This window comes from Hyperolius riggenbachi, chromosome 6, assembly GCF_040937935.1.
Source record: "Hyperolius riggenbachi isolate aHypRig1 chromosome 6, aHypRig1.pri, whole genome shotgun sequence".
Classification (NCBI taxonomy): Eukaryota; Metazoa; Chordata; class Amphibia; order Anura; family Hyperoliidae; genus Hyperolius; species Hyperolius riggenbachi.
Window position 1 is genome coordinate 214,454,299 of NC_090651.1, and position 13,844 is coordinate 214,468,142.

General features: G+C 43.4%; 1 protein-coding gene across 7 annotated transcripts in view; it reads right to left on the minus strand.

The window, feature by feature from the left end:
* The window catches only part of LOC137521308 (sorting nexin-19-like), a 106,130-nt gene that overhangs the window by 14,778 nt on the left and 77,508 nt on the right, over window positions 1-13,844 (minus strand). For 6 of the 7 annotated variants that reach the window (XM_068240408.1, XM_068240403.1, XM_068240405.1 and 3 more), the window contains exons 10-12: window positions 11,965-12,149; window positions 9,475-9,562; window positions 2,644-5,337 (exon numbers count right to left, since the gene is read on the minus strand). In XM_068240408.1, the coding sequence (XP_068096509.1) occupies window positions 5,274-5,337; window positions 9,475-9,562; window positions 11,965-12,149 (337 nt within the window). In that variant the 3' untranslated portion in view covers window positions 2,644-5,273. Of the gene's footprint in view, window positions 1-2,643; window positions 5,338-9,474; window positions 9,563-11,964; window positions 12,150-13,844 lie in introns of those variants that run through there. The other variant, XM_068240409.1, reaches the window with a different exon arrangement.

Genomic DNA, 13,844 nt, shown 5'->3' on the forward strand with positions numbered 1-13,844 from the left:
TCCTGTCGCCAGCACACGGGAGCGTCGCCAGGTCCCTCCGCGTACACATGCGGAAGAGGGATTACTGAAGCGATGGAAGCTGTCGGCGACGTTCCTCCCCCTCGCCGGAAGCGCCGTGGATTTTCTATTAAGTTGCTGTCGCTAGTCCGCATACTCACGCGGACTAGCGACAGTTGCGGCGAAGTTGCAGCGGCAACTGCCGCCGGGCGATTGACCGCGCCAATCGCCTGGCGACAGCAGCGACGGTTCGGGGTGCGCGCCCGTGTTGCACCTCATACTCACGGGCGACCTGTCGCCACAACACGCGCGCGCCGCGTGTTGCGGCGACAATTGTAGCCCGTGAGTATGGGCCATCATGGAGATGTAAGCGTGCTATGCTGATAACGATCCTGTTGCCCTCCGAAGTTTACATTTGAGAGAGAGAGAGAGAGAGAGAGAGAGAGAGAGAGAGAGAGAGAGAGAGAGAGAGAGAGATGGCTGCCTAGAATCACAACTGCTTGATAAGGGACAATAGTACTGTACTTTTGCAGCATAATTATTTGTATATCTGTAGTAAAGCTTTACCTATCAGAGCACAGAGGCTCCTTTTGTTTCGAATACTGGAAGCTGTTCATATACCTGATGAAGAGTTTAAGATCTCTTTGCCTTTTCTACCAGAGTATTTATTACTGTTCAAAATGTGGAATACTGAGGACCTATGCTATACAACAGGACCTAGTAAGACATTGTAGATAGGGTGGGTGGGGTTGAAGATAATATGACACTTTCAAGAATGGGCTCTGATCCAGATCAAGCAGATGTCACAAGTTGTCACACAATTCAACTTCGACAATTCACTCTCCAGATCTTGTGGAGTGGAGCTTTTCTTGTTGAGACTTTCATTTGACTGCACTCTAATCCTCCGTATATGTAAAGGATTACTCCGCTTATTAAACGTCTTAATCCAGCTCCAGTTACTTAGCAGAAATCCCTCAATATTTGCAGACGTAAAAGGGAAGTGAAAGGCGTGTTTGCAGAAGGGGCTGCAGAGGAAAGCCGCTACCCCAGGCTGTGATAGAAAGGGGGATTATAAAGTGTTCCCAGAGAGTCAATAGACGGGAAATGAAGACAGGAAACAAAAGGACAAGAGTGCTAAAATAACACGCTAATCCTGGGAGTACTTGACAACTCAGAACAAGGCTTCTGCTGAACTACAGGTCCTAGTGTGGTAACCAAGAACTTAAGACTCCACAATATAGCATCTTCTGAACTACAATTCCCAGCATGATATCCCAGAAAAATACTGCAGCATCGGTTGAGCTTTAACTACTAGTCTATGAGCCAGAACAACATATTCCAAAGTGGAGCTTCTACAGAACTACAACTCCCAGTATAGTGACCCAAAAAAATAGACTCCAGGATACAGCACCTACAGAGTTGCAACTCCTAACCTTGCAACAATAGAAGCTTACAGTCTGCGTACCCCTCCTGCTATACTACATTCCGTCTCATACTGACCAGAAACTGAGATTTGTTCAAGAGCTCAGGCGTTGTCCTATTGGAAAATGCAAACAAAACAATTTACCAAAAGGATTCTCTAAATGGGCCGAGTCATGAAGTAAATTAGCGTGAGAAGTCTCAGGTGCAAGCTACTTGACTCTCTGAATCTTTCAGCTTCACTGTAAATTATATCACAGCTATGGTTATGTTACCTGAGAATCTTCCCTAATCAGAGTCATCTCATGCATGTTTATATTAACGATCAAAGCAATTTAAGGGTGCATCACCTTCACTTACAGGTCTGATATCAGGAATGTTTTATTTATATATATTACATAAATCACTAAAGGGAATGTGCAGTAAAAAGCAATGCATTTTCGCTTTTCTCTCATCTAATAAAGCGTAGAGGGATTCACTTAAAAAAAAAAAAAAAAAAAAATAATAATATAATAATAATAATAATAATAATAATAAGCACAATTGGTTGTTTAAAGTGAACAGCAGTGTTCTCCCCAGGCACTTTTAGCCGGGTTATGCACCCGGCTAGTTTTGGTAAGCACCCGGCTGTCATCGGCTCGCCTCCTCATCCTCCTCCTATGCTGTAAGCACAGTTGCATCGGCCCTGAATCCCCCCCTCGCACTCCACCCGGCTACTTTTTCATGCCACCCGGCTGGAAAAAAATTCTGGGGAGAACACTGGAACAGTGAAACAATTTACTGATAAAGCATGAGGTTGATTTCTTGGCCAGTTCAGGCACTTTGATCTAATCTGCCATTTAACCCCCAACACACTCCCATTAATGAAACTTTCAAATTTTTTCCATAGTTAATTAATGAAAACCGTGATTGGATGTAGCAGTTAATTTTATATCAAGTTGGCAAGGAGAGGAGCATCAAGAGATTTATATTTGTATAGTTCTGAATTCCTTTAAATCAGATCTAGCAGGTGCAGGCGTTCAAACAATTAATACATTTTTGCTGAAATCTGATCAAGATCAAATGGTGCGAAGTAGTGAATCAATTCCTACTCTCTGATCACTGTCCTTTCAGAGATCATTTACCAGACCAGGCCACCATGAACCCATGTAATTATCATAAGAAGTGTCTGAGTGTCCCTATCATAGAACCAATAAAGAAGGCAGAAACAAATTGGCAGACACAGGATGTCGTCGTAGCAGATGCTGATCATTTAATAATTAAAATATTAAGTAAAACAAGACATAATAAATATGTAAATTTGGTCACACTACAGCAGCAAGATCTGTAAAAACACCATCCAGTGATATACACAGCTCAGATGAGTTCCATACCTCAGTAACAATACACAGTGCTTGGGAGACAACATCCAGTAACACAAATCAAGGGATGGCAACATCCAATCCCATCAGACATTGCTTGTTGAATGGCATACTCCAAACTTCACACAATGCTCAGGGAATAGCACACTGCAATAACATTACTCATTGATCAGGGAATGGCATCCTCCAATTGCTTGTGGAATGGTATCATTTACCAACATCAAACATTGCTTGTGGAATGGCAACCACCAACACCACACAGTGTTCAGGTAATGTCATCTACCATTAACCTCACACAATGCTTGAGGACCATCATCCTCAAACATCAAGCATTGCTCGGGGAATGGCAATTACCACAACACCAGGCATTGTTTGGGAATGGAATTTGCCATAACACCGGGATTGTAGGGAATGGCAATCTCCAATATCATCAGACATTGCTTGGGCAATGGCATCATCCAAAATCATCAGACATTGCTTGGGGAATGGTATAGTTCAATATCATCAGACATTACTCTGGGAATGGCATCGTCCAATATCAGACATTGCTCGGTAAATGATATAGTCCAATGTCATCAGACATTGCTTAGGGAATGGCATTGTCCAATGTCATCAGACATTGGTTGGGGAATGGTATCGTCCAATATCATGAGACATTGCTTAGGGATTGGCACCCTCCAATAACACCAGGAATATCTTGGGGAATAGCATTCTCCAATAACATCAGGCATTCTCGAATGACATTAGGTGTTGCTCAGAGAATAGCATTCTCCAAATAACATCACAAATTTATTTCTATTAGAAATAAAGCATAATACTGGACCAGGTTTACACACTCAAACTTTAAAGGATACTTGCAGAGACCTAACTCATTTGATTGGTATATTATGTTTTTGTTAGGAACATAGAAAATATAACAAATTAATGTTTCAAGTTGTTTTAAGTAGTAAACTATCTAGCCATCTTTCTCCTGAGAATGAAGCTATGTATACACACTAAACTTTTTTTTGGTTCAAATCGAACACTGATGATAGTTTTAGATGCACATCAACTGTAAATACAGTTGTTCCTCAACCTCAGTGACCTTCCCTCTAGAAACCCACAGAGCCCTATCCTACTTGTAAAATCATTACTGCAGCTTCTGTGGTGAGCTGCTGCAGGACATCTTCTGCTCCAGCAGTTAAGCAGCTCATCTGTACACTGATCAGGAAGAAAATGTCACCAGAGGCAATCAGGAAAGATTGTTTTGGCTGACATTAATCCCCTGTATGTGAATGCTGCCTTTAGGCCTTATTGTTTGCTGTGGATTATCTTAGCTATACTACACGGCAGTAGAACAAGAATGTTCTCTGGTTAAGATAAGCTAAATCCGCCAGTTTCACAAACTCTAGCTTATCTCAAAATTGCCACAGGAAGAAAAAAGTTACATTCAGTCTAAATAAGTTCAAACAATGTTAAAGTGTTTTTTTTTTCTAACATTTTTGCTGGTAGTTTTATACTATGAATTCAGGGTCCTGCTGTAGCTTGTAGGCCCTCCCGGGTATCACCTGCAGTGTCCTCTGGATCTGATAGTGGCTGAAACCAAGTCATGGGATGAAGATTATTCTTCCTGATGTCAATTCTGAGACAAGCCACATTTCACAAAAAACAATACCTATAAAATCTGACTAATCTTTAGAAACAGAAGTTGCTAATTAGAACAGCAGCAGTTGAAGTTTCCCAAAAAGTTAGTTTTCTATTTTGCCAAGTTATATTACACAGCTGAAATAAAAAGATAAGTAACTGTTTGAATTGTCATTTTCCATATAAAAATACACTATCATAGGCCTTGTGATGGAATGTGATATTTTATCCACCAAGAACAAGCTTCTCCTATAATGAATCCCACGTTTTCCTCTCCTTCGTACTCAAAATGTCATCTATGAGTCACAACGTTCCATGCTACATACTGGAGAGCAGATCTAGGACTGGTGACCATCTGTGTTGGCAGAGCAGATAGTAAGGTATCTCCTAAGCATAAATAGCCTCCATTTACCTGTTCTAAGTGCGTTAAACAGCAAAGATACAGAATTCACCTTCTACAAGATGTATGGGAAAAGGACGATGCAATGCCTTCATATGCACAGTCTTCAAAGGAACAAAATGAAACAAAGTACTCATTAGTAACCCTCTGTTGTGCCAAAAGACAGCAAAGAGATGCAATACAGTTAGGCTACGGTTCTTCAACCAGTACAAGGCATTTGTTTGAAGTGAAAGTGGGTGACGCTCATTAAGGAGTCCATACATCCAAAAGTCGCAATTCAGTCAGATCACACTCACAAATCCACTAGCTTCACTCCATCGCCTGGAAAATGCTTTATCACTGGTCCCGCTGCATCTGAAATGTCGATCTTAGGTGGAGTGACCCTTTAGCCATTAAGTATCATACCCACATTATACAGTATGTGGTCTACTGATGTGATGCTTTCTGATCTGTTTAGTGGAGGTCAGTTTCTTTTATAAGGCAGGAGAGGCGGTCATATGCTCCAAGAGAATGTCCCATATACAATACAGCAAATGCCTGCAAACAGAGATAATGAAAAACAAAACAAAAAAACATTTAAAACATATCACAGACACTAACCATCTCAACTAGCAGAGCTACAATACCAATTGTGAACCCAACAGTTACTTTACAGCACCTAGCAAACTAAACCACCAACTGCATCACCCATAGTCATTTTAAAGCACCAAGCAAAGCACAGACACCGACTGTATCCCCCACAGTCACTTTACAGCACCTAGAAAGCACAGACATCAATTGTATCCCCCACAGTCACTTTACAACACCTAGCAAAGCACAGACACAAACTGTCTCCTCCACAGTCACTTTACAGGATCTAGCAAAGCACAGACACCAACTGTATCCTCTACAGTCACTTTACAGCATCTAGCAAAGCACAGACACCAACTGTATCCTCTACAGTCACTTTACGCAGGGGTCCCCAACCTCTGGTCCGCGGCTCACTGCTGGTCCGTGGGCTGTTTTGTGCTGGGCCGCGGGTCTAGCCTCTTCTCTCTTTTTTTCCTTCCAGCCGAGCAGCATGCATCAGCGTGTCAGTAGGTGGCGCTGTTCTCATTACAACATCAGTTGTGCTTCCTCTAAACAGCTCGATGTTGAAAAACTCTCTGCTGCATGCTGCTCAACTGAAAGGAAATAGAAGATGCCAGAACGCGGTGGTAAGGCTGACTGGGTGGGGGACACATCTAGCTACCTAACCTAGGAGGGAGGCTACAGAACGCTGGGGGCACATCTAGCTGCCTAACCTGGGTGGGGGTGCTACAGAACGCTGGGGGCACATCTAGCTGCCTAACCTGGGAGGGGGGGCTACAGAACGCTGGGGGAACATCTAGTTGCCTAACCTGGGAGGGGGGCTACAGAACGCTGGGGGCACATCTAGCTGCCTAACCTGGGAGGGAGGCTACAGAACGCTGGGGGCACATCTAGCTGCCTAACCTGGGTGGGGGTGTTACAGAACGCTGGGGGCACATCTAGCTGCCTAACCTGGGAGGGGGGCTACAGAACGCTGGGGGAACATCTAGTTGCCTAACCTGGGAGACGGGCTACAGAAAGCTGGGGGCACGTCTAGCTGCCCAACCTGGGAGGGGGGCAACATAACACTGGGGGCACATCTAGCTGTCTAACCTGGGAGGGGGGCTACAGAATGCTGGGGGCACATCTAGCTGCATAACCTGGGAGGGGACTACATAAAACTGGGGGCAAATCTAGCCATCTAAACTGGGGAGGGGGCTACCTAATACTGGTGGAACATCTGTGCATGTGTGAGATTGTTTTTGAGGCCCAGTGGTTTTCCATATGCTCGCACCATAGCCCTGTTCCCTGCCCAATCCAATTTGCTGACAACAAGCACCCCTCCCTGACCCTCCCCTCCCCGGACAAGTGTTTGGACAGGGAAGCGGTCCCCGGGCCAAAAAAGGTTGGGGACCTCTGCTTTACAGCATCTAGCAAAGCACAGACACCAACTGTACCCCCCACAGTCGCTTTACAGCACCTAGCAAAGCAGACACCTACTGTATCCCCCACAGTCACTTTACAGCATCTAGCAAAGCACAGACACCTACTGTATCCCCCACAGTCAGTCACTTAACAGCATCTAGAAAAGCACAGACACCAACTGTATCCCCCACAGTCACTTTACAGCATCTAGCAAAGCACAGACACCTACTGTATCCCCCACAGTCACTTCACAGCATCTAGCAAAGCACAGACACCATCTGTATCCCCCCCCCCCCCAGTCAGTTTACAGCACCTAGCAAAGCACAGACACCTACTGTATCCCCCACAGTCACTTTACAGCACCTAGCAAAGCACAGACACCTACTGTATCCCCCACAGTCATTTTACAGCATCTAGCAAAGCACAGACACCAACTGTATCCTACACAGTCACTTTACAGCATCTAGCAAAGCACAGCCACCTACCTACTGTATCCCCCAGTCACTTTACAGTAACTAGCAAAGCACAGACACCTACTGTATCCCCCACAGTCACTTCACAACATCTAGCAAAGCACAGACACCAACTGTACCCCCCCACAGTCACTTTACAGCACCTAGCAAAGCACAGACACCTACTGTACCACCCGCAGCCACCTTACAGCACTTAGCAAAGCACAGGCACCTACTGTACCACCCGCAGTCACTTTACAGCATCTAGCAAAGCACAGACACCTACTGTATCCCCCACAGTCACTTTACAGTATATAGCAAAGCACAGACACCTACTTTATCCCCCACAGTCACTTAACAGCATCTAGAAAAGCACAGACACCAACTGTATCCCCCACAGTCACTTTACAGCATCTAGCAACGCACAGACACCTACTGTATCCCCCACAGTCACTTTACAGTATCTAGCAAAGCACAGACACCTACTGTATCCCCCACAGTCACTTTACAGCATCTAGCAAAGCACAGACACCTACTGTATCCCCCACAGTCACTTTACAGCATCTAGCAAAGCATAGACACCCACAGTTTCCTACACAGTCACTTTATAGCATCTAGCAAAGCACAGACACCTACTGTATCCCCTACAGTCACTTAACAGCATCTAGAAAAGCACAGACACCTACTGCATCCCCCACAGTCACTTTACAGCATCTAGCAAAGCACAGACACCTACTGTACCACCCGCGGCCACCTTACAGCACTTAGCAAAGCACAGACAAAACTGTACCCCCCCCCAGTCACTTCACAGCATCTAGCAAAGCACAGACACCTACTGTATCCCCCACAGTCACTTTACAGCATCTAGCAAAGCACAGGCACCTACTGCACCACCCGCAGTCACCTTACAGCACCTAGCAAAGCACAGGCACCTACTGTACCACCCGCAGTCACCTTACAGCATCTAGCAAAGCACAGGCACCTACTGTACCATCCACAGTCACCTAACAGCATCTAGCAAAGCACAGGCACCTACTGTACCACCCGCAGCCACCTTACAGCACCTAGCAAAGCACAGATACCATCTGTAACAACCACAGTCACATTACAGCACCTAGTTGAGCACAAACAGCTGTCTGTTTAAAGTAACCCTGAAGGGGAAAAAAATGTGCCCCTAAGGCATACTCACCCAAGGGGGGGGGGGGGGGCACTTCTGGTTCCTCCAGAGGCCTCTCCCATCACTCTCCTTGCCATTCCAGCTCTGAGCCCCTCACAGGCCCTTTGACAAAGGCTTGTCGATGGAGCTCGCCCGTGCTGCATAGGCGGAGAGGGCTGGTGCCTGCGTATTAGCACAGAGCAGACTGGGCTCTGCTTTTCCCCCCCCCAGGGGTTCCTTGAGTACACTGCAGGGGTTCCTTGGCATTTTTCCCCATCATGGGGGGGGGGGGGGGGTAGTATGGTGGAGCACATTATAATAGGGGGTACTATAAAAATTAGCACTAAATTGGGGGTCAGAATAATAATTAGCACATTAATAAAAAAAAAGCTCTAGGATAAGGAAACAGTATAATGAGGGGCAGTGTATTAGGGGGTAGTAAAATTAACAGCCTCACCGACTTTTAAAGACCATGCCTCCTTGCAAAATGAATGCAGGAGCTCCTCGAGATAAAAAAAATTGTTTGCAGGGGTTCCTTGAGAACAGAACATTATTTGCAGGGTTCCTCCAGGGTAAGAAGGTTGAGAAAGGCTGCTCTGGAGGATCCAGAACAATGTACTTTAAAGACACGGGACACAGGAGGAAGTGGGCCAGCAGACAGTTGAGCCTGCAACACTCTGCACAGCCTGGGAGGTACCTGGCGGCCTGGAACATGGAGGCAGTAGTATGGTAGATTTCCAATCTGTGTGCAGTGTGTGGGCAGGTAACAAATCCCTCTCTGATCAGATTTTATGGCCGATCCGGTGGCCATCGAGTAATGTATGACATCCTTAAATCAACTCTCTAAACCAATTAGTACCTTTCTGTCAAAGTGCTGATAAAAACTGCAGACACTGAGACTTCTACTGGCTTATTGTTCTAAAATACAAGCTGATCAGTGCTAGAGTTTATATTAGAACAGCAGCAAAATGGGAAGCAGAAATAGTCCACATTATATTGTTAGAGCCCTCAATTTAAGTTATTTTAAGCATAGTTGAGTATATCAACACTTAATCTGTCCTCCAGTAACTCTGAATGAAATGGTGCCATTACCTGTTTATCTTGGGGTGTTGAAGAGAATCCAGAATTGAGCTCCAGGCATGGCGACACTTTTGAACTCCCAGGATATCCTGGACAAGATCTGTGGACACAACCCCAAGATTACAGCAGGTTAGATGTATCCCAATAAACAATAAGTAAACACCAGCGCTTAAACCAATCTCGAGACCAACTGAACAGCCTTAGATAAATGACTGTAAAGGGCTGTAAGCAAAGCACAATGTTTAGTCCTTCACTGAAAAAAGTTCCTTGATAATCAAGCAGAGGGTAGCAGGATGTGGCGAGTTAATCTGAAACAACAAGAAAAACATATGTGCTGGCATGGAATATTGTTTTTAATGTAAAGATCACTCACAATTACAATTGCGCCTACCATATGAAAAGTGGAATATGCGTTATGTGGAGGAGAAGTCACACCATAGCCAGTAGCAAGAGACAACCTTTAGTCATAATCCGGTAAGTCAGATGGAGACAGCACACGTCCCACCACTCTAAAGGAGGTCTCGTGTCACAAAGCGTTTCAGGGCCCCCCCTCCGTTATGTGACATCCCTCACTAGATTTATACGGAGCTCTGTCTATGTCTCTCCTGTATTGTGACTCGGATATTGCCATCTTGTGGCTAAAATAGATGATGGCATCTAGCTGCCAAATCCCATTAGAAAGAAAAATTACTCCCGTTTTCATTCACAATAACAATATAAAAACACAATTATAAAAACATTCTGAAATAAAAAAAACTGAATAAATGACATTGGGCATGATTCACAAAGCTTTTTTTTTTTTTACCTTTCTATGTTACATTTTTAAGCTCCCAAAGAGCAAACAATATTATATAATTCAGGTAAGAAAAGTACTATTGAAATGAAGTTAACCAGGAACAACTTACTTTGAGTGATTATTTTTCTTGTAAATGTATTATAAGGTTAGTTTTATTAACTAGGTGATAAATAATTAATGCTGAGAAGTTCTGTAAATAGAGCCCAATATGTAAAGATCATAGTGATATATTAAAGTATACATAACATTTGAAGGATTAAAAACAGGATCCTGTTTTCATAGCAAAAAATATATACAATATTCCTCCTTGATAAAACGAGAGAGAGAGAGAGAGAGAGAGAGAGAGAGAGAGAGAGAGAGAGAGAGAGAGAGAGAGAGAGAGAGAGAGAGAGAGAGAGAGAGAGAATAGAAATAGGAGGAAGGGGGAAAGAGAAGAAAAGAAACAGGAAACCACAAGAAAACAAACAAACTGTGGGCCCAATTAATGATCATATTAATGTTAAAACAACGAAAGAGGTTACTCACACTGAGCTACTCATTAAAGTGAAACAAGCACCATATTTAGCACACAGGGCATTTCAAAAGCACATTAAAAATGCATGTCAACAATGTTGCTTATTAATAAAAAAAAAATGGACAGCTAGGAGGGGAGAGGGAACATGGCAGCTTCCTATAGCTATTAGAAACCAGGAAACAAATGTGGCGTTGGTTCCCATTAAGCCTTTTAGGGGAAAGTGTTTCTAGATGGTAAATCCAATAGGTTTACCAGGAAACCACCTATAGCGCTCACCGAGAGCAAACTGGTCAGAAATACATTCCAGCCCCATCGATTGTAGAGACTCAGTACTGCTACCTTGACACTCTGCAAAATGACATCTAGAGAACCTATACCGGTATATTGCATGCCCACACGTTGTTTATGTGTTGAAACGTTGAAGCAACAAATGTTATGTCGGTAGGACTACCAGGACCCTGCAATTCGGTGAGCATAGGAGGGGGCTTAATGAAACCTAACCTGAAACTCACCATTTCAGGTTACAGTTGTTTGTTTGCTTTTCCTTTGTTTTCCCCTTGTTTTCCTGTTTCTTTCCTTTCTCCCACAACCCCTTTAATTTATACACTATTGTTCTTCTAGCAAGGAGGAATATCGTAGTTTTTGCTATTAAAATAGGATCCTGTTTTTATCCAAACACATTTTATAAATACTTTAATAAATCATTATGATGCTAACACAATGCAATTTATTACGTTTTTTGATATTTCAGAATGCTATTTATCTAGTTTTTATATTTGTGTATTTTATATTTTTATTGTTAATAAAATTGGGAGTCATTTTTCTTCCTTTCTAATGAGAATGGCAACTAGATGCCATGATCTATTTTAGCCACAAGATGGCAGTAGCCCAAGTCACAATACAGGAGCGACAGACGGAGCTCCATATAAATTGATCTATTAGCGTGAGGGATGTCACTCCGTTTGAGTGCTGCTGTCTGCAGCTGACTTACAGGGTTATGACTAAGGGGTAGTTTTTAACTCCTCCAGCCCACACATACTCCACTTCTCATATGGTAGGTGCAATTGTAATGGTCTGTGAACTTTACATTAAACGATAATATGCCATGCCAGAGCATATAGGTTTTTCTTGTTAAAGATGTACTGTATCCCAAGACACATAACTGCCGTATACATGCAATCACAGATCTCACCTGGTAAAATCCCCATAAGGCTTTGCAAAGCCTGGTCATGAGCTGTAGCTTTCTGTTCTGCTGTCCTGGGAGGTCGAGGCTGAGTACGCAGGACACCCCCGGGCCATATTGCTTGTTGTAGTAGGCGTAAGTATAATGCCCAGCGCTGCATGCAAGTGATATTGGCCACTTGAACCTGTAGCCATCTGAAAAATCAATTAAAAATCATGGTATTTTTAGGCAGGTAATGGTTTTAAAAAATTAACACAACACACAAATATTTGCATTTAGGTTTGGACCCTGAAAAACTAGACAAAAAATAGAATAAAAAAAAAATGCCACTCCTATTCTAACTGTAAGGCTTAGTAAGTGGTTTGTGTAAATTTGTTGATGTCTAGGAGCACATACTGAATAGGCTGCATGATTAGATGGAAGTTGCATGATTCTGATAGAAAAACATTATCGTAATGTGCTATTGTCAGTATTGACAAATCACTTTTGCAAATGGTCAAAAGGTAATTTTATCGTTGCATCCCAACACTAGTTATTAAAACTAAACTTCCTCTTGCCTTAGCTCTTTACACTAACCCTTCTAAAACTATGCCTATCCCCAACCTCTGAATTGTATGTGAAAAAACTAACACTGCTCCCCAACCCTTTCCAATAACACTACCCTTTTAAAGAAAAACCTTGACCAAGAATTGAACTTCATCCCAATACGTAGCAGATACCCCCTTTTACGTGAGAAATCTATTCCTTTTCACAAACAGACCATCAGGGGGCGCTGTATGGCTGATATTGTGGTGAAACACCTACCACAGTGTGATGTCAGGACCATGGTGCTGACAGTTTCCTGTCTGTGAACCTCATTGCATTGTGGGAGATGGCAGCTGTTTACAGCTGGGTCCAACTGCCAAAAAAGCAAAGCAGCATCTCCTTCCACTGACCTCACCTACCAGCAGTAAAAATGTCACCATGTGGTAAATGTCAGAATGTAAATCAGGGAGAGGAAAGATTTTACAATGGGCAAACACTGACTAAATCATTTATACACAATTGTTGTAAAAATGAAGCACTTTTTTTAATTACATTATTTTCACTGAAGTTCCTCTTTAAATTATGCCTAACTACTGAACATTATGGGCTTGATTCACAAAGCGGTGCTAACTGTTAGCATGCTTGTGAAAAGCCTAAACATACTTTGCACGTGCTAATTAGTGCTTGCACGCTAAGTTTAGCACTGCCCGATGCGGGTGAAACATTGGATGCGACCTTAACGTCGCATGGGTGCAACGTTTAGGGCGTATTCAATGCGCCATTTTCGTCGCACCCGGTGTGACGTGAAACGTAGCACGCGAACTGATTTAGCTTGGTGCGTGCTAACTACTTAGCACCCTAGTTAGCACGCCCAAAGTCTTTAGGCGTGCTAACTAGGTTAGCACCGCTTTGTGACTCAGGCCCTATGTGTGAAATCTAACCACTCCCTATCCCCGAACACTTATCCTCTTAAAACTACATCTAACCCTTACCTCTATGTGGGAAAACTAACATACTGCTCCCCAACCATGTCCTCTAATATTAAACACTCCTAAAACTACACCTAACCCGAACATTTGTGTGTTAAAAATAACACATGCCTTCCCTACCATATACTCTTATATGAACCCTCCTAAAAACTATGCCTAACCTTAAACCCGGGTGCCATGTAGAAATGATAGCCAGCACACCAGTTATGCTATGCCAGAGACTATATAGTAGCTAATCCCCAACAGCAAAGACATCACCAGTGCTGTGTAGCATAACCAATAGCCAGTGCTTGGCTAGCTGAGCACCAATACTCAAAGTACGTACCCTGTGCTGCACAGCTGCAACTTAGCACTGTGGTTCTATGGCGGCATATA